Source organism: Pseudophryne corroboree, chromosome 1, assembly GCF_028390025.1.
Source record: "Pseudophryne corroboree isolate aPseCor3 chromosome 1, aPseCor3.hap2, whole genome shotgun sequence".
NCBI classification, from domain to species: domain Eukaryota; kingdom Metazoa; phylum Chordata; class Amphibia; order Anura; family Myobatrachidae; genus Pseudophryne; species Pseudophryne corroboree.
In genome coordinates this window covers 343,884,869-343,907,347 of record NC_086444.1, presented here as the reverse complement: position 1 = coordinate 343,907,347, position 22,479 = coordinate 343,884,869, and the positions used below count along the sequence as shown (strand labels likewise).

General features: G+C 43.8%; 1 protein-coding gene across 2 annotated transcripts in view; it reads left to right on the top strand.

Annotated features, from left to right (window-relative positions):
- Nucleotides 1–22,479, top strand: part of GALNT9 (polypeptide N-acetylgalactosaminyltransferase 9) — a 384,878-nt gene that overhangs the window by 195,667 nt on the left and 166,732 nt on the right. For both annotated transcript variants that reach the window (XM_063964678.1, XM_063964679.1), the window contains exon 5: nucleotides 10,570–10,767. In XM_063964678.1, coding sequence (XP_063820748.1) covers nucleotides 10,570–10,767 — 198 coding nt within the window. The remainder of the gene's footprint in view (nucleotides 1–10,569; nucleotides 10,768–22,479) is intronic.

Sequence of the window (22,479 nt, the reverse complement as noted above, 5' to 3'; positions counted from 1 at the left end):
TATTTGCTGAAAGATTTCAGTGGTATCCCCATTCTGAACATTTTACTGATATTTTATCAATATTTTATTAATATACTGTATATTGGTAATAAACTGTATCAGTTTGTATTAAACATAACACTTGTTTGCGCCCTTTAAGTATTATATATATATATATATATATATAAACAAAGTCCAACAAAGTGGAGGTGCACTCGTCGAATTCAAGCAATCAGCAACTTCATTTTGTTCACAATAGCTTTATTTCTGTCGATATTCGGCTCTTTAGGTCGACGTTTCGATCCTCATTCTAGGATCTTTATCAAGACAAGCTTCCATTTATACACAATATTTTGAAAGCATCATATATTGATTACTACAAAGAAACAAAAGATGAATGGAATAAATACATACATAAACAAAAAACAAAAAACAAAAAGTGTATGGACTACCACGCCCTTCAAGCATTTTTAGAACAAAACTCCATTAACACCATGTGTGGTTGAAAGAACAACACCGCGTCTCTGTCCGTAGTGTCCAATGGTGAATACCAGCACCAAAACATTAGTCAGCCTACACCAATGTAAGGTATAAATATCTCCAGAATGTACTGGAGCTGTTGGACGAAAGAATGTCAGTAACATCACACACTTACTCAAGAAATCAATATGTCATGTTCAGACAGTATCAAGGCTGCACGGTTGATAAGGCTTTATTCAAATGAGTTTCTGTAAGAGTGAATCAGAGAATGTAACTGCGTGTACATAGCCACAGACACTTACTAGGATGAAAAATCACACATAGAGGGGACCAACAGTGAGACAGCACAGGCTGTAATACTTACATCTATATTTACTTAAACTCTCAATCAAAGAGCAACTCAGACAACCCGGGAAATCACTGTAGTGAAAATACCAAAAGCTCATATTTCCATCCGTTGGCTACCCAGATGTGTAAACATTATAACCAATACTAGACGCGTGGTTCAGTACTCACCCGCAGTGATGAGATCCTGACAACCTCTACAGCCACACAACCTAGCAGCTAATGGAGTGTCCTTATATACCCCTACACAGGAAATCGGTGGTGCACGCCCCTGTAGAGACCCCTTTCCACTTTCCCACTCGTAGATAAACCTGCCAAGTGCACAAATATACCCTCAGAGTCAGTCACGCGCAGAGCCGCTATACAGGCAATCCGTGCAGTTTAAACACAGCGCGGACGGCTCACTCCGCTGATCGCGCCGCCCGTGGAATGCAATGCGTTCCACGGCCCGGAAGAGCGGAAGTACTATGCACTACAGCATTTGACTCAACGGAGGCCGCTGTAAAACAAAAAGCTAATGCTAAATGCAAACAGACTACACTCTGCCAACACAAATACCTATATTGGCAAACACAAGCAGAGATATATAGGCATACATCAGCCACAGTGTAGTGGAACAGATAATTAAAAATATATACAATAAAGTACGGTGCCAGGTGAAAGTAGGTCACTTAATTACACCTCTGTCACATTTGGATTACTACATTCCATAACATAGTCAAAGAGACATAACCATGCATTTCAGTGCCTGATCAAAAAGGAGTACAAAAACAATTATAGGGAGTACAGAAACAATTATTCATATGAACTGGCTCATCTACCAAATCATGCCGGTACTATCACACTCAGGATCAATACGCTCAGAGACAAATATCTAAATTAATGCTATTAGGGGACGTGGTGGTTATACTATACGAACAGGAATTCACAAAATAGTATATTTATAAAAAATATAGAATTAATGCGGCACAACACGGAACACTGAACCTAATCCTCCGGGTAGTATAAGATACAAACAGGAATTCAATAACTGAATGAACCATAACATAATATAATATATATCATGCAATCTACGATCATAGATGTTATCAGGCTGTGGTCCAAGATGTGCCGCACAAAACTACATTCATGGTAAATCTAATTCCGTATAGTCACAGAATACCAGGGTCTGACCCAATATAGAACCATTAAAGTAGGTGGCTCATAAAGGAATAAATTATAAAAAGGCATTCATAGCATAATGCTCGTTAAGCCCTTTCGGTGAGACAGTGTTGAGGTGTGTGATCCAGAAACTTTCCCTTTTACGTAAGGCTAAAGTCCGGTCCCCACCATTAGGTAGTGGTGGAACCCAATCAATTAGCCTGCATTTCAGATTTGCCACCTGATGACCTCTTTGGAGGTAGTGTCGAGCAACAGGCTTGTCAGTGATACCTGTTTGGATCGCTGTTCTAATAGATAACCGGTGGTTTGCCATCCGTTCCCTAAAACACCGGGTTGTGAGCCCTACATAACACAGTCCACAGGGACATGTGAGAGTGTAGACCACAAAGTCAAGCCTACAATGCAAATGGTACCTTATTTTTATATTCCTGCCAGAGTGTGGGTGGGGAAAAGTAGAGCCTGTAAGTAGGGATCTACAAGTCGTACACTTCCCACATGAAAAACAACCTGGTTTACTACTCATAATCTGGAGAAAATTAAGTTTAGTTTCTGGTACCATTGTAGGCCTCATCAGCATTTGTCTAAGATTGGATCCCCGTTTATAAGCCATCATTGGTGGATCCATATGTGTAAAGGGTAACCCTTGATCAGATTTTAGAATCGGCCAATGTTTGCGCAATGTTTTGAGCGTAAAATGTGCATAATTGTCGAACTTCGTGGTGAAGACCATACGGTTATCATTAGCTGCAACCCTAGATACTGTACCGCTAAATATATTCCTGGCTTTATGGAGACTGTTATTGATCACTTTAGTTGAATACCCTCTTTCACTAAACCGTTGCTTCATTTGGTCCATCTGTTTCTCCCTAATTATTCCATCATTGTTGATGCGCATTACCCGCAAAAAACTGCGAGATGGGTAAATTATCCTTTAATGAGGGGGGATGGAAGCTGCTGGTCAATAAAGTAGTGTTTCTATCAGTGGGCTTTCTGTATACAGATGTAACAAATACTCCATCTACAATTGATACCTGAACATCTAGAAAGTGAACCGAATGGTGGGAGCTTTCACAAGTGAATTTAACCGGGCTATTGAGCATATTAATATTGTGAACCATCTAGCCCGGTTAAATTCACTTGTGAAAGCTCCCACCATTCGGTTTACTTTCTAGATGTTCAGGTATCGATTGTAGATGGAGTATTAGGTTCAGTGTTCCGTGTTGTGCCGCATTAATTCTATATTTTTTATAAATATACTATTTTGTGAATTCCTGTTCGTATAGTATGACCACGTCCCCTAATAGCATTAATTTAGATATTTGTCTCTGAGCGTATTGATCCTGAGTGTGATAGTACCGGCATGATTTGGTAGATGAGCCAGTTCATATGAATAATTGTTTCTGTACTCCCTATAATTGTTTTTGTACTCCTTTTTGATCAGGCACTGAAATGCATGGTTATGTCTCTTTGACTATGTTATGGAATGTAGTAATCCAAATGTGACAGAGGTGTAATTAAGTGACCTACTTTCACCTGGCACCGTACTTTATTGTATATATTTTTAATTATCTGTTCCACTACACTGTGGCTGATGTATGCCTATATATCTCTGCTTGTGTTTGCCAATATAGGTATTTGTGTTGGCGGTGTGTAGTCTGTTTGCATTTAGCATTAGCTTTTTGTTTTACAGCGGCCTCCGTTGAGTCAAATGCTGTAGTGCATAGTACTTCCGCTCTTCCGGGCCGTGGAACGCATTGCATTCCACGGGCGGCGCGATCAGCGGAGTGAGACGTCCGCGCTGTGTTTAAACTGCACGGATTGCGTGTATAGCGGCTCTGCGCGTGACTGACTCTGAGGGTATATTTGTGCACTTGGCAGGTTTATCTACGAGTGGGAAAGTGGAAAGGGGTCTCTACAGGGGCGTGCACCACCGATTTCCTGTGTAGGGGTATATAAGGACACTCCATTAGCTGCTAGGTTGTGTGGCTGTAGAGGTTGTCAGGATCTCATCACTGCGGGTGAGTACTGAACCACGCGTCTAGTATTGGTTATAATGTTTACACATCTGGGTAGCCAACGGATGGAAATATGAGCTTTTGGTATTTTCCCTACAGTGATTTCCCGGGTTGTCTGAGTTGCTCTTTGATTGAGAGTTTAAGTAAATATAGATGTAAGTATTACAGACTGTGCTGTCTCACTGTTGGTCCCCTCTATGTGTGATTTTTCATCCTAGTAAGTGTCTGTGGCTATGTACATGCAGTTACATTCTCTGATTCACTCTTACAGAAACTCATTTGAATAAAGCCTTATCAACCGTGCAGCCTTGATACTGTCTGAACATGACATATTGATTTCTTGAGTAAGTGTGTGATGTTACTGACATTCTTTTGTCCAACAGCTCCAGTACATTCTGGAGATATTTATACCTTACATTGGTGTAGGCTGACTAATGTTTTGGTGCTGGTATTCACCATTGGACACTACGGACAGAGACGCGGTGTTGTTCTTTCAACCACACATGGTGTTAATGGAGTTTTGTTCTAAAAATGCTTGAAGGGCGAGGTAGTCCATACACTTTTTGTTTTTTGTTTATGTATGTATTTATTCCATTCATCTTTTGTTTCTTTGTAGTAATCAATATATGATGCTTTCAAAATATTGTGTATAAATGGAAGCTTGTCTTGATAAAGATCCTAGAATGAGGATCGAAACGTCGACCTAAAGAGCCGAATATCGACAGAAATAAAGCTATTGTGAACAAAATGAAGTTGCCGATTGCTTGAATTCGACGAGTGCACCTCCACTTTGTTGGACTTTGTTTAAATATTGTGGGTCTACCCGTGTAGGGAGATCCGCACTAGGGAGCACCTCACTGTTGTTAATTTTTCTGATGTGAGTGCAGGACTTTGCATGCTATATATATATATATATATATATACAAATACAAACAAAGAACCCAGCACTCACCAAAGTAAACTCACTTATCCTCAACAATTCAATAAATAAATGATGGGGGTTTAGTTGGTGGATTGACCAATGCACGGAAGCCTGCATACCGATTTTCAAGGTACCCCACCTTCATGCAGGTCCTACACTATCACAGAGTCTTAAAACCTGACTACTTCACTGCTGTTACACAACTCATCTGCCTGCTAGATTTAATGTGTACCTGCCACAGACTTTATGGCTTTTAAAGGCACACTAGTCACCTATTGCACTGGCTCAAAGATGATTGCTAAGAAACAGCTGAGACAGGTTCAGGATAATAAAGTCCACACAGGGGTGCATGAGAAAGCTAGTGGCCACGGTTAATAAGAGCTAACCATAGATTAACCCCATCGTATACACACAGAGAAAAAACCACAGCACTCACCACACCAGAAGCGGGGCACAGCTATGCACTTACCACTCACAGGGTGGGGTGCATGTAACACAGCACTCTCCACCACAAAAGCGGGGTACACAGCTGTACTTACCACTCACAGGGCGGGGTGCATGTAGCCCATGACCACATCGCTCTAATAAATACAAACAAAGAACCCAGCACTCACCAAAGTAAACTCACTTATCCTCAACAATTCAATAAATAAATGATGGGGGTTTAGTTGGTGGATTGACCAATGCACGGAAGCCTGCATACCGATTTTCAAGGTACCCCACCTTCATGCAGGTCCTACACTATCACAGAGTCTTAAAACCTGACTACTTCACTGCTGTTACACAACTCATCTGCCTGCTAGATTTAATGTGTACCTGCCACAGACTTTATGGCTTTTAAAGGCACACTAGTCACCTATTGCACTGGCTCAAAGATGATTGCTAAGAAACAGCTGAGACAGGTTCAGGATAATAAAGTCCACACAGGGGTGCATGAGAAAGCTAGTGGCCACGGTTAATAAGAGCTAACCATAGATTAACCCCATCGTACACACACAGAGAAAAAACCACAGCACTCACCACACCAGAAGCGGGGCACAGCTATGCACTTACCACTCACAGGGTGGGGTGCATGTAACACAGCACTCTCCACCACAAAAGCGGGGTACACAGCTGTACTTACCACTCACAGGGCGGGGTGCATGTAGCCCATGACCACATCGCTCTAATAAATACAAACAAAGAACCCAGCACTCACCAAAGTAAACTCACTTATCCTCAACAATTCAATAAATAAATGATGGGGGTTTAGTTGGTGGATTGACCAATGCACGGAAGCCTGCATACCGATTTTCAAGGTACCCCACCTTCATGCAGGTCCTACACTATCACAGAGTCTTAAAACCTGACTACTTCACTGCTGTTACACAACTCATCTGCCTGCTAGATTTAATGTGTACCTGCCACAGACTTTATGGCTTTTAAAGGCACACTAGTCACCTATTGCACTGGCTCAAAGATGATTGCTAAGAAACAGCTGAGACAGGTTCAGGATAATAAAGTCCACACAGGGGTGCATGAGAAAGCTAGTGGCCACGGTTAATAAGAGCTAACCATAGATTAACCCCATCGTATACACACAGAGAAAAAACCACAGCACTCACCACACCAGAAGCGGGGCACAGCTATGCACTTACCACTCACAGGGTGGGGTGCATGTAACACAGCACTCTCCACCACAAAAGCGGGGTACACAGCTGTACTTACCACTCACAGGGCGGGGTGCATGTAGCCCATGACCACATCGCTCTAATAAATACAAACAAAGAACCCAGCACTCACCAAAGTAAACTCACTTATCCTCAACAATTCAATAAATAAATGATGGGGGTTTAGTTGGTGGATTGACCAATGCACGGAAGCCTGCATACCGATTTTCAAGGTACCCCACCTTCATGCAGGTCCTACACTATCACAGAGTCTTAAAACCTGACTACTTCACTGCTGTTACACAACTCATCTGCCTGCTAGATTTAATGTGTACCTGCCACAGACTTTATGGCTTTTAAAGGCACACTAGTCACCTATTGCACTGGCTCAAAGATGATTGCTAAGAAACAGCTGAGACAGGTTCAGGATAATAAAGTCCACACAGGGGTGCATGAGAAAGCTAGTGGCCACGGTTAATAAGAGCTAACCATAGATTAACCCCATCGTATACACACAGAGAAAAAACCACAGCACTCACCACACCAGAAGCGGGGCACAGCTATGCACTTACCACTCACAGGGTGGGGTGCATGTAACACAGCACTCTCCACCACAAAAGCGGGGTACACAGCTGTACTTACCACTCACAGGGCGGGGTGCATGTAGCCCATGACCACATCGCTCTAATAAATACAAACAAAGAACCCAGCACTCACCAAAGTAAACTCACTTATCCTCAACAATTCAATAAATAAATGATGGGGGTTTAGTTGGTGGATTGACCAATGCACGGAAGCCTGCATACCGATTTTCAAGGTACCCCACCTTCATGCAGGTCCTACACTATCACAGAGTCTTAAAACCTGACTACTTCACTGCTGTTACACAACTCATCTGCCTGCTAGATTTAATGTGTACCTGCCACAGACTTTATGGCTTTTAAAGGCACACTAGTCACCTATTGCACTGGCTCAAAGATGATTGCTAAGAAACAGCTGAGACAGGTTCAGGATAATAAAGTCCACACAGGGGTGCATGAGAAAGCTAGTGGCCACGGTTAATAAGAGCTAACCATAGATTAACCCCATCGTATACACACAGAGAAAAAACCACAGCACTCACCACACCAGAAGCGGGGCACAGCTATGCACTTACCACTCACAGGGTGGGGTGCATGTAACACAGCACTCTCCACCACAAAAGCGGGGTACACAGCTGTACTTACCACTCACAGGGTGGGGTGCATGTAGCCCATGACCACATCGCTCTAATAAATACAAACAAAGAACCCAGCACTCACCAAAGTAAACTCACTTATCCTCAACAATTCAATAAATAAATGATGGGGGTTTAGTTGGTGGATTGACCAATGCACGGAAGCCTGCATACCGATTTTCAAGGTACCCCACCTTCATGCAGGTCCTACACTATCACAGAGTCTTAAAACCTGACTACTTCACTGCTGTTACACAACTCATCTGCCTGCTAGATTTAATGTGTACCTGCCACAGACTTTATACACTGCTCAAAAAAATTAAGGGAACACTAAAATAACACATCCTAGATCTGAATGAATTAAATATTCTTATTAAATACTTTGTTCTTTACATAGTTGAATGTGCTGACAACAAAATCACACAAAAATTATCAATGGAAATCAAATTTATTAACCCATGGAGGTCTGGATTTGGAGTCACCCTCAAAATTAAAGTTGAAAAACACACTACAGGCTGATCCAACTTTGATGTAATGTCCTTAAAACAAGTCAAAGTGAGGCTCAGTAGTGTGTGTGGCCTCCACGTGCCTGTATGACCTCCCTACAACCCACACAAGTGGCTCAGGTAGTGCAGCTCATCCAGGATGGCACATCAATGCGAGCTGTGGCAAGAAGGTTTGCTGTGTCTGTCAGCGTAGTGTCCAGAGCATAGAGGCGCTACCAGGAGACAGGCCAGTACATCAGGAGACGTGGAGGAGGCCGCAGGAGGGCAACAACCCAGCAGCAGGACTGCTACCTCCGCCTTTGTGCAAGGAAGAACAGAAGAATCACTGCCAGAGCCCTGCAAAATGACCTCCAGCAAGCCACAAATGTGCATGTGTCTACTCAAACGATCAGAAACAGACTCCATGAGGGTGGTATGAGGGCCCGACGTCCACAGGTGGGGGTTGTGCTTACAGCCCAACACCGTGCAGGACTTGTGGCATTTGCCAGAGAACACTAAGATTGGCAGATTTGCCACTGGCGCCCTGTGCTCTTCACAGATGAAAGCAGGTTCTCACAGAGCACATGTGACAGACGTGACAGAGTCTGGAGACGCCAAGGAGAACGTTCTGCTGCCTGCAACATCTTCCAGCATGACCGGTTTGGCAGTGGGTCAGTAATGGTGTGGGGTGGCATTTCTTTGGGGGGGCCACACAGCCCTCCATGTGCTCGCCAGAGGTAGCCTGACTGCCATTAGGTACCGAGATAAGATCCTCAGACTCCTTGTGAGACCATATGCTGGTGCGGTTGGCCCTGGGTTCCTCCTAATGCAAGACAATGCTAGACCTCTTGTGGCTGGAGTGTGTCAGCAGTTCCTGCAAGATGAAGGCATTGATGCTATGGACTGGCCCGCCCGTTCCCCAGACCTGAATCCAATTGAGCACATATGGGACATCATGTCTCGCTCCTTCCACCAGACTGTCCAGGAGTTGGCGGATGCTTTAGTCCAGGTCTGGGAGGAGATCCCTCAGGAGACCATCCGCCACCTCATCAGGAGCATGCCCAGGAATTGTAGGGAGGTCATACAGGCACGTGGAGGCCACACGCACTACTGAGCCTCATTTTGACTTGTTTTAAGGACATTACATCAAAGTTGAATCAGCCTATAGTGTGTTTTTCCACTTTAATTTTGAGTGTGACTCCAAATCCAGACCTCCATGGGTTAATAAATTTGATTTCCATTGATAATTTTTGTGTGATTTTGATGTCAGAACATTCAACTATGTAAAGAACGAAGTATTTAATAAGAATATTTCATTCATTCAGATCTAGGATGTGTTGTTTTTGTGTTCCCTTTATTTTTTTGAGCAGTGTATATATATATATATATATATATATATATAGTTCATAGGAATAAAATAGACAGCAGCACTCAGGGACTTCATGTCGTGAAAAATGTATTACAAAAATGTTACATAACAAATCCAACATTTTGGGGCGCGTAGCCCCTTTGTCAAGGTGAACCTTGACAAAGGGTCTACGCGCCCCAAAATGTTGGATTCGTAATGTGACATATTTGTAATACATTTTCCACGACAAGAAGTCCCTTAGTGCCGCTATCTATTTTAATCCTGTAACATATCATTTATGGAGGGCACCAGGGCCAGATTTAAGAGAGTAAGAAGAGTGCCGGACTGATCTGCATTTTATTTATATATATATATATATATATATACATACATATATATATATATATATATATATATATATAATGCTCAATAATCCCTGCACATGAGTCCTGATTTTATACCTGAGTGCTGCCACTGACTATTTATTTGGGAGCTCCGCTTGGGGCACCTACGGAGACACCAGGGTTGTTGTTTATGAACATGGGAGTGGCTGTCCAGGATCGGTTCCAAACACCAAAAGTGTTATTTATTACAGCAACTTTTCTGCAAGTCACAGCATTATTCTGCTTGGAGTGGGCCTTGCATTGCTGTCATTCAGCGATGGGTTTCTATATACTCACCGAGCATATGCACCACTTGTATACACATATTCTGTTTACACTGGGGAGATGCAATTAACTGGAAACTCCAATAAAACAAAGCACAGCAGTGTCATGTCTCAAGTCACTAGTTCCTAGTAAATCAGCAGGCTACTGTACAGTATCATGTATTGTGGTACAGCCACTCTGCAGAAGGTAAGCACCAGTTACATGTTTAGTCTATAGTAAGACTGGCATACATTATCTAACAGAGTCTAGGAAAAAGTGTGGTAACATGTGAATCTTCTCTGACACACTCTTTTGTATGCAGGGCTGAACCAGTCATCACTAGAATCAAAGAAGACAGAAGACGAATTCTTCTACCAGCAATTGACAACATCAAGTACAACACATTTGAGGTGCAGCAATACGCAAATGCTGCACATGGCTATAACTGGGGCTTGTGGTGCATGTACATCACTCCTCCACAGGATTGGCTAGAGAAGGGGGATGAGTCAGCTCCAATCAGGTAAGCCTGCACCATACAGTGTATAAGTACAGCCATATTGTGGGTTACCCATGAGGATCAAGGAAAGCAACTATTTCAGATAATATCACTGTGTTATATATACACACAATACTGTAAATATGATATAGCTTAGTGGGAAAATCTGTTCTTTTCAGTTGAGTATGACAGGTGAGGCTCTGCCTCCCCTGCCTACCCTGACTGCACGTCCCTGCTTCAGGGCTACATCATAATGGAAGTTCTGTGATATTGCCCAGCTCCTGAGCTTGTCAAAAGGCAAGACTGGGGTAATGAATGTTAGGAGAGTTTTTTCTGACATAAGGCAGCAGTGGACCCACAAGGGATTAAATTTGTGGGTGACTGAGTTTGGCAGAATCCAATGTCTCTCAACTGGTGACTCTGGCAACTGGAATCTTGACCAGTATGGCCCTTTGTGATATCCCATCTCAGTTTGGTCATCACAAGCAAGGTTCAAAGGAGTGGGCTGTAAAAAATTTCACTATGCCCTAACTTCCAGAATGTAAGGATTTTACCCATTTTTCCCCCCACAGTCTTTTGACTGTTTCTACCAGAGTTCTTTTTCTATGAAAAAAGGTGTCAGTGCTCAAAACGTCAGGTAACAGTACTCAGATAAAAGGTACTGGTACTCAGAATAAATGTACCTACACACAGTAGATAAATGTACCTATACTCAGAAAAAAAGGGTAGCTGCACTCATCCAAAGTAGCTCTGGACACGTCTACAAATCCACCGGTGACTACCATTAGAAAAAAAACTCTTGTTTCTGTTAGCAGTCTATGCACTTTTTCTACAGGTGAAACTCAGAAAATTAGAATATTGTGCAAAAGTTCATTTATTTCAGTAATTCAACTTAAAAGGTGAAACGAATATATTATATAGACCCATGACATGCAAAATGAGAGATTTCAAGCCTTTATTTGTTATAATTTTGATGATTGTGGTTTAAATACAGAAATGTCTGCCCTCTGAAAAGTATAATCTTGCATATGTACTCAGTACTTGGCTAGGGCCCCTTTTGCATGAAGTACTACCTCAGTGCGGTGTGGCATGGATTCTATTAGCCTATGGCACTGCTGAGGTGTTATGGAAGACCAGGATGCTTCAATAGCGGCCTTCAGCTCTTCTGCATTGTTCGGTCTCATCTTTTTCTTGCCAATGCCCATAGATTCTCTATGGGGTCCAGGTCAGACGAGTTTGCTGGCCAATCCAGAACAGTAATCCCAGACTGGAGTTAGTGCATCAAGAGCCACCACACACAGACAGATCCTGGACATGGGCTTCAAATGTCATATTCCTCTTGTCAAGCCACTCCTGAACAACAAACAACGTCAGAAGTGTCTTACCTGGGCTACAGAAAAACATAACTGGTCTGTTGCTCAGTGGTCCAAATTTCTCTTTTCTGATGAAAGCAAATTTTGCTTCTCATTTGGAAACCAAGGTCCCAGAGTATGGAGGAAGAATGTAGAGGCACACAATCCAAGATGCTTGAAGTCCAGTGTGAAGTTTTCACAGTCTGTGTTGATTTGGGGAGCCATATCATCTGCTGGTGTTGGTCCACTGTGCTTTATTAAGTCCAGAGTCAACGCAGCCATCTGCCAGGACATTTTAGAGCACTTCATGCTTCCTTCAGCAGACAAGCTTTATGGAGATGCTGACTTCATTTTCCAGCAGGACTTGGCACCAGCTCACACTGCCAAAAGTACCAAAACCTGGTTCAATGACCGTGGGATTACTGTGCTGGATAGGCCAGCAAACTCACCTGACCTGAACCCCATAGAGAATCTATGGGGCATTGCCAAGAGAAAGATGAGAGACATGAGACCGAACAATGCAAAAGAGCTGAAGGTCACTATTGAAGTATCCTGGTCTTCCATAACTTCTCAGCAGTGCCACAGGCTGATAGAATCCATGCCACGCCGCATTGAGGCAGTAATTCATGCAAAAGGGGCCCGAACCAAGTACTGAGTACATATGCATGATTATACTTTTCAGAGGGCCGACATTTCTGTATTTAAAATCCTTTTTTTATTGATTTTATGAAATATTCTATCTAATTTTCTGAGATTTTGTATTTGGGGTTTTCTTAAACTGTAATCCACAATCATCAAAATTATAACATATAAAGGCTTGAAATATCTCACTTTGCATGTAATGAGTCTATATAATATATTAGTTTCACCTTTTAAGTTGAATTACTGAAATAAATAAACTTTTGCACGATATTCTAATTTTCTGAGTTTCACCTGTAATGTTAAAGACACTGCCAGCCAATAAATATTTGGGAAAAGGGGACGAAACAGTGGCTAGCACTGACTTCCCATGCCTGGGACACTGATTGATTTTAAAAGACAAAGTACAAAAGTTTAAGAACATGATACAAAATTAATATTGTTCACAGTAGAAACACTTTAAAGTGTTTCTTTTATTTACCAGCAGAGGAAATATCACACTGGCTCTCAATATAAGCACATAAATGTCACAGTGGTTATCTATATTTGCCCTCAAAGGAAACATTACAGTGATTCACTATACAGTTGATACAAAAACAATACACATTACATTGATTCATTACTAAAGGACCAAAAATGTTATTTTCATTCACTAAGCATAACCAAAGGGCAAGTATTACATTGTAACACCACTAGCCTGCAGAACATGCCAAAAATGTTTCTCAGCAACAGCTGCTGAATCACAATTATCCTAAAAGATACAGACGAAGGGTCAGATTTGTTAGCAAAGTAAAAAAGCACATAACTGGGCAAAACCATATTGCAGTGCAGGTGGGACAGATGTAATGTGCAGAGAGATTTTGTTTTGGATGGGTTATAGTGTTTCTGTACAGGGTAAATACTGGCTGCTTTTGCATGTAGCCCAAAAATGTTAGCTTTATTTTTACACTGCAAATTAGATTTCGGTTTGAACACACCCCACCCAAATCTAACTCTCTCTGCACATGTTACCATACCTCCCAACTTATCATAACAACAAGGCGGGACGCTTGTGCAGCGTAGCAGCGTTCGGCCAGAAAAGGGGGCGTGACCTACGACAGGAGGGCGTGGCCTCAGTCGAGTGGGTGTGGCCGAGCACCGTGGACCCATTTTTGGGGGCGTGCCCAGCGCTCCCCACCCAGCTGGCCAGCCCCCTGCTCCCCTCCCAGCATTGAATAGATGGCATGCGCGTGCGTATGGCATCTATTCAGTGATCACCGGCTGCTTTGCAGAGTAAAGCAGCGGGTGATCAGAGCCTTCCCCAACTGCTCCCCCGCCCGTGGGACACTGCGACCCGCAAGAGGGACAGCGGGACAGTGTCCGAATAGTGGGAGGTATGTGTTACATCTGCCCCACCTGCAGTGCAGTGCAGCATGGTTTTACCCAGTTGTGTGTGTTTTTGCTTCTTTGCTAACAAACCTGAATCAGGCACTAAGACAGAGAGGGGGAAATGTACTAAATTCATATTTTGGCGGATTTATGCATGTCTTGTAAATTATGCAATTTATTAAAAAGAAAACATCTATCAAACCACATTATTTCAAAGTATTAGTTCTTAAATAGTTATTCTGATGCTTACACATGGCTATAAATCACTCAATGCATTAGTCTGCAGTCAGTATAATCATACATCAACCATCAGAAAAATAAAAATGAACAAAGAAGTGGTTCTGGGCAGGAGCATCACTGGGGCCAGTGACACCCAGGGGTCGATTGGAATGCTGGGACTCCGGACCAGATCCTAGTTGGCTGGTCTGGTTGACGCAGCAGCTTCCAGGGTAGTCTATGCTTACAGAGCCTGGCCTGTGACTAATGGCTCCACCTTCAGCCTACCCTGCTAGAAACAATAGGAGCAACAACAGAAAACAGAAGCAGGCACCCAGTCAATTCTGCCTGGCTGCAACATATTGGTATGGTGCCACTGCCTGTATGATTATAAGAACTAGCTGCACTATATATAATTATATATGTGTAATTACACACACACACACACACACACACACACACACACACACACACACACATATATAATTATATATAATACACACACAAACACACACACACATATATATATAAGGAGATTTATGGTAAGAACTTATCCTTGTTAAATCTCTTTCTGCAAGGTACACTGGATTCCACAGGGAATAACATCAGGGTGTAGAGTAGGATCTTGATCCGAGGCACCAACAGGCTAAGGGGTACATTTACTAAGCAGTGATAAGAGCAGAGAAGTGAGCCAGTGGAGATAATTCCCCATCAACCAATCAGCAGCTCTGTATCATTTTATAGTATGCAAATTATAGATGTTACTTCAGTGCTGATTGGTTGATGGGGCAACGTCTCCACTGGCTCACTTCTCCGCTCTTATCACTGCTTAGTAAATGTACCCCTAAGATCTTTGACTGTTTCCAAGATGCTGAGCACCGCCTCCTCTATAACCCCGCCTCCGTGCACAGGAGCTCAGTTTTGTTAATTAATCCAATGCAGTAGCAGGTAAAAGAGACGACAACAGTTAGTAGCCACAGACACCACATTCTCACAACAGGAGAAGGTATCAGAGACTAATGCCATACCAACCCAAAGAAGCTAAGTGTGTCAGGGTAGGCACCCTGTGGTATCCAGTGTACCTCGCAGAAAGAGATTTAACAACGGTAAATTCTTACCATAAATCTCCTTTTCTGCAGCGGGGTACACTGGTATTCCACAGGGAATAACATCGGGGATGTCCTAAAGCAGTTCCTTATGGGAGGGGACGCACTGTAGCAGGCAGAAGATCCCAGCGTCCAAAGGAAGCATCCCGGGAGGCGGAAGTATCAAAGGCATAGAACCTTATGAACGTGTTCACTGAGGATCATGTAGCTGCCTTGCACAATTGTTCAAGGGTCACACCACGGCGTGCCACCCAAGAAGGTCCAACAGACTGAGTAGAATGGGCTTTGATGGTAGTAGGAGCTGGACGGCCAGTCTGTACATAAGCATGTGCCATCACCATTCTAATCCATCTGGCCAAGGTCTGCTTGTTATCAGGCCAGCCACGTTTGTGAAAACCAAACAGCTCAAAGAGAGAATCAGACTTCCTAGCGGAGGTTGTCCTCTTCACATAGATACGGAAAGCCCGTACCACATCCAAAGACCACTCTTTGGAGGATAAATCCGGAGAGACAAAGGCCGGAACCACAATCTCTTGGTTAAGGTGGAAAGAAGACACCACCTAAGGTAGATAACCAGGGCGTGTTCGAAGAACCGTCCTGTCACGGTGAAAAATCAGATAGGGGGACCTACAAGACAAGGCACCAAATCTCATACCCGTCTAGCAGAGGCAATAGCTAGTACAAACAAGGGAAAGCCACTTAAGGTCCGCAGATGCAAGAGGTTCAAATGGAGACTCTTGCAAAGCCTCCAGAACCATCGACAAATCCCAGGAGGTTGAATCCGTAAAACACCCTGAGTGAATGTATGAACATCATGCAGAGTCACAATTTTCCTCTGAAACCATACCGACAAGGCAGAAATATGAACCTTGAGGGGGGCCAGCCAAAGGCCCAAGTCCAGGACCTATTGTAGGAAGCCCAAAAGTTTGGCCGTACTAAACTTGTAAACATCATGATTGTTAGATGCGCACCAAGTAAAGTAAGCATTCCAGAGCCTATGGTAAATCCAAGCAGAAGCCGGCATACGGGCTTTCAACATGGTTTGAATGACCGCCTCAGAAAATCCTTTGGTCCTCAGTACGGAAGCTTCAAGAGCCACGCCGTCAAAGCCAATTGGGCCAAATCCTGGTAAACACAAGGGCCCTGAATGAGGAGGTCTGGTTGTTGCAGAAGTAGAAGAGGATGCTCTAGCAAGAGACCCTGTAGTTCTGAGAACCAATGCCGTCTGGGCCACGCTGGAGCTATTAGAAGAAGGATTCCTCCTTCTTGCTTGAAGTTCCCCACTACTCTGGGCAGGAGTGACACCGGAGGGAACACGTACGGCAGCCAGAAGTTCCAAGTAATTGCCAGTGCATCCACAAACGCCTCTTGAGGATCCCTTGTTCTTGCTCCGATGACCGGAACCTTGTGATTGTGTCGAGACGACATCAGGTCTACATCTGGTAGGCCCCACTTGTCCACTAGGAGTTGAAATACTTCTGGATGAAGGCTCCACTCTCTGGCGTGTATGTCCTGACGACTGAGGAAGTCCACTTCCCAGTTGAGGACCCCAGGAATGAACACAGCCGATATGGCTGGCAGATGGCGTTCCGCCCATTGAAGAATCTTTGACACTTCCATCATTGCCATGTTGCTTCGAGTGCCGCCTTGATGATTTATGTACATTGCTGTGGTGGCGTTGTCTGACTGTACTAAAACAGCCCTGTTCAGTACCGGATGCCGGGCCAGTTTCAGAGCATTGAACATTGTCCACAATTCCAGAATGTTTATCGGTAGGAGAGACTCCTCCCTGGTCCACCGACCCTGAAGAGAGTGTTGCTCCAACAACATGCCCCAACCCCTCAGACTGGCACCCGTAAGCAGAAGGACCAGTTAGAGATCCAGAAGGGACGAGCCCTGCTCAATCGTTGGTCCTGCAGTCACCAGGTCAGTGGCAGACGGATCTCCGGAGACAAGGAGATCATTTGAGACCTGATTCAGGCCGTCCCACTTGGCAAGAATCAGTTTCTGCAGAGGCCGGGAATGAAATTGAGCATACTCCACGATTTAGAAAGCCGACACCATGAGGCCTAGTACTTGCATCGCCGAGTGTATCGACACACGCGGATGAGAGAGGAAGCAACGTATCTTGTCCTGATGCTTCAGGACTTTCTCCTGTGACAAAAATAACCTCTGTTTGTGAGTGACCAACAACGCTCCCAGATGCACCATGCTCTGGGCAGGGACCAGGGATGATTTCTTCCAGTTGAACCACCCGTGGGCTTGCAGAAACTGGACCGTCAGATCCAAATGACGGAGAAGAACTTCCTGGGAATTGACCAGGATAAGCAGGTCGTCCAGATATGGCAGGATCCTGATGCCCCGATGGCAGAGTGAAGCCGTCATAACTGCCATAACTGGCCAGTTACCAAATCCACAAATGCATTGTGCCCTAAAGCCCCGTACAATTTGGACTAAACTGCTATTCAATCCACAACATATCACATGCGGTTTTAGTGTTCAGTCTCCAGAAAATCTGTTACAAAACACAGACAACTGCTGCTTAGGAGATATCCCACTAATGGGGGGATCTATCAAAGCTTGGAGAGAGATAAAGAGGTCTATTCATTTATCAGAAAAAAACCCTGTTTCGCAGAAAACAGGGCTTTTCTCTGCTTTGTGCCATTCACGTGGAGAAGTTACTGACTTCTCGAGCGGCGCCCCCACTCCGTGGCTGAATTGCATAACAATACTTTAGTATGGTCAGTGCGATTCATGATGCAATGGAAATATCCTCTTTCCACTTCACCATGCAGTTCAGGTCCGCTATCTCAGAATGGTGCAACCTAAACTGTGGTGCAGTAAATGCATGGAAGCTCAATGCTTCCCTGCTCTACGTTCGGCACCCGTGCTGGCTTCTCCTCCCTGACCTCCCATCAGCCACTGCAGCCTCCTGGGAGAGACCACCCTGCTGACTTCAACACAGCTGAGGGGCACTGCTAGAGAACACAGCGTCGCTGGACCCCGGGATACTGCATCGATTCGCCGGAAGGGTGAGTATACATGAATTGCTATCTATAACAGCTATATATCGCATCAGACCAATGCGATTTATAGTGATAAGTATCAATTCAGTTTTCATTTCAGACATGAATAGACCCCAAAATGTGGAGAGAGTACCAACCAGTCACCTCCTAACTGTTGTTTATCAAACACAGCCTATAAAATGACAGTTAGGAGCTGAGTGGTCAGTTCTTTGGGGGTAATTCAGACTGCATCACTGCAGCGGCAGTGATTGCAGTCTGAATTACTATGCGCAGTGTGCACACGCAGCGGCCGCACTGCGCATGTGCAGCCAGTGAGATACTATCAGCATCTCACTGGTGCGATCGCCTCTGCCTGATTGACAGGCAGAGGTGGTCGCGGGTTTGGAGGGGGCGTGCCAATGGCATTAGAATGCCATTGGCGGGGCACGGTCTAGACAATGAAGGCGTGTGTCCAGACCATTGGGGGGGCAGGGCGGCGGCTGCGGGACATCACACGCAGCCGCTGTGACCCGGGATGCGGCAGTTAGCAGTTAGCAGGAGCTGCGCTGGCAGGGAGCTACTTGTCAGGTACAAAAGCATTGCAGCCGTGCAATGTTTTTGTACCTGTGCGGGGGGGGGGGGGCTGACATGCGGGGTGGACTAGCCCGGTGCTGGGTGTCCCCCCACATGTCAGAGTAAATTATCGTAGATGTGCTAAATTTAGCACATCTACGATCAGCTCTGAATTACCCCCTTTATTTTACTCCACTTAATTTCTCTCCAAACTGATAAATCTTCCCTAAATGTGTTATCTCAATAAATGGGTATACACAATAGGGAGGGAGGGAGGGAGGGAGGGAGAGGAAGGAAGGAAGGAAGGAAGGAAGGAAGGAAGGAAGGAAGGAAGGAAGGAAGGAAGGAAGGAAGGAAGGAAGGAAGGAAGGAAGGAAGGAATAAGGAAAAAACTAGCATACAGCTTTAAAAAGCTCAAACCTACTGCACATCCGTATAGCCGTCTAAGTGAAACGTTTTAGATTTATCAGCTCTTCAGTTTGTACTGTAAATTACATAATTTAATTCCATGGTATTCTGCATTTCTTTTTTTGTTGATTATGCCAAACACATAAAAAGTTATCAGAAATGGAGCAGCAAAATGATGGGCATTCCTGGGGGGTGACTGGGAGGTGGCCTAAAGTGAACACTAAAGAAAAAGTCTGTCTTGTGGGTGCTTTATGGGAGTGTCAGGGGTATGTCAGTAAAAGTGTCTGCCTTATCGGATGCACAGCCACTTCCGTAGAGGCCATGTTCAGACAGAGAATCTGCAATTTAGGGTTGGTGCAAGTGTCGATGAGGCGTACGATAGTGCACCAATGGCAGCATGTCCTGAATCACCGGTGGTGTTACAGCATGCAGAGGGGCAGAAAGAGGACATCTCACTGTCAGCACTTCCAGGTACAGTAGTATACTGTGGAAAGGTTGAAACTAGCATTTGTATGTTACTGCTTCTGCACAATGGTGCAGAGAGAGTGGGGTGCGGGTACTCTTTACCCAGGCCCGGCTCCCACTACCCCCCCCCCCCCCTTCCCCATCTACATTGCAGACAGCAAACAGAGAGAGAACTGTTCAGTTCAGTCCGGTTCAGTACACAGCAAATGCTGCTGATGTGTGTTGCGCTGGAGAGAGAGGCAGCAGCAAGTGTTCAGTCCTCTCCCCGCCGCCCACTGGATCCTTCACAGTGCCCCCCCCCCTCCCATGCGGCATGTGTGGCTGCTTTGTGGATGAACATAACTTTAGGTTTTAAAGATTTTTTGGGTAGGGTGTGTGGCCACTCCTCTCCACACTGTCGATGCCCTCTCCCTTTACCAGGGCCCAGCAGAGATGTCGGCGCCCCTGTTTCCACACAAGCACGGATGCAGCAGCCCACACCTCTGAATCAGGCCCACTGTATTCTACAGGCTTTCCAGGGTGCACAAATAAAGTACAGTACTTACACCTAAACATAAAATATATCCTATCAATCAATGTATTGAGAGTGACACTGTAAAACTCCCACGCTTCACTATGCCAGACTATAAAGACATCTAATGTAATTCATCAATCCCACTATTTACTGAATAGACGGTCCTGTGCTTATCTCATATCCATCATTATTTCTGTAAATAGTCAATAAAAAAGCATTTTGTTTTGTGAACAACACCGAGCATCATGAGAGAATCTGATTTTACTGTAGAATTATCCTGTAGCTGGATCTGGCTACAAGGATATGATGCTCTTTAAGAGCCTGTCAAGAGAACCTCATCTGCACTCTCTGTATGGATGGGACATACATCATGTTTCCAGAGCATTGGTTTGTTTAATGAATCTACTGGGTGACATTGTGCTGGGTTTATGGAAATATCCAAATACAGGATTATTCATTACCTTTGCAATTTACACTATATAAATCTAAACATGTTTGCTCACTCTGTTAAATGGGTGGTATTATTGAGAGGTCAGATGTTTAGAAAAAAACAAACATTAATATGTAATGTAAGGAACTTGTCATTTAAATATTAATATCTTTTGTCCCTCTCTCTATATATATACAGCATATATACAGTAATTACTGTACAATAGCTAAGACACAAATAAATAAATATATATATATATATATATATATATAAAAATATATATATACATACACTAGCTGTTCTTCCCGTTCCTAGCAAGGGAGTTTCTGATTTTCACGGTTGTAAATATAAATGAGTGTAAAAATTTGGTAAATCTGTAGAGATGTAAATTTGAGACATCTTAATGTAAGTAAATATTAATCCATTGTTCTTGGCGTCACCTGAGGAGCACCTGTAGCAGATACAGTAAAAAGTGACAGGACCATATTTGTAGTTTTATCACATTCTACACACTGGAGGTGCAATCCAAATTTTGATCCAATTGTCCTTTTGGGCGTTATAGTTCATGCGACGCAAGCCACATATTGATGATGGCGTCATTATGTCAACCCCTTTTTCATCAACTTATTAACTTTCTAATTATGTAGTTGTCCTATTTTACACACACACACACACACACACACACACACACACACACACACACACATATATATATATATATAACATTTTCTTACAAACAGTACTACATTGTAGCAGCTGTAAGGTAATTGATAGCAGTAATTGGCTCTTATTTCCTCTGCCAGATCGAGATTTTAAATATATATATTTGGTAAATGTTGTCCCCATATATGTCATAGGCAAACACAGGAGGGGGAGTTCTGGTTGCCCGGAAACCCCTCTTTTCTTGTTAAGTGGCTCAAATTATGACAACAATAGCAATGGTATATACTGTAATACTATTACTAGAGCTGCCACCACATCAAGCAGTTTAAGGGACAGAGCAGAGCTTCTTCTACCAAGTTTGCTCTGTGTGTGCATGTGTGTGCGTGTGTGTGCGTGTGTGTGCGTGTGTGTGCGTGTGTGTGTGTGTGTGTGTGTGTGTGTGTGTGTGGATCTGAGTCTTCAATCAGTGCACTGGGCCAGAGAGTAGCTACCAGGAAGAAGAGACAGGAGCCTCACTATGTGGTGGGAGAATGTATGCTTAGAAAATGCAGTACTGATTCTATTATGTTTATGTATTTATATATTTATTATGGTATGTTTAATCTTTTCCTGACCACTTATCTTATTTATATTATTCAAATATGTTTGATACAGACTATACTATAGAGCATCTATAGTGTTAAATATTAATATTGGAGAGTGAGGGAGACAGACCTCTGTCTCTCTGTGGGTGGTGGCTTTGGGTGGGGTCAGTGTGTGCTCTTTAGGGATGCTGTCCTGTGTGCTCTTAGGGGTACTGTTCTGTGGTGTTCTGTGCTGCTAGGGGTGCTGTTCATGGGTGTCGCTGTCCTGTCACTGTGCTGTACAGGGGCACTGTCCTGTATACTGTAAAAAATACAGGGGTGTTGTATAAATTAAGGTACACTGGCCCTGTCTTGTATGCTGTAAAATTACAGGGGTTTTGTTAAAATACAGAGGTGCTGGCCCTATCCTGTAT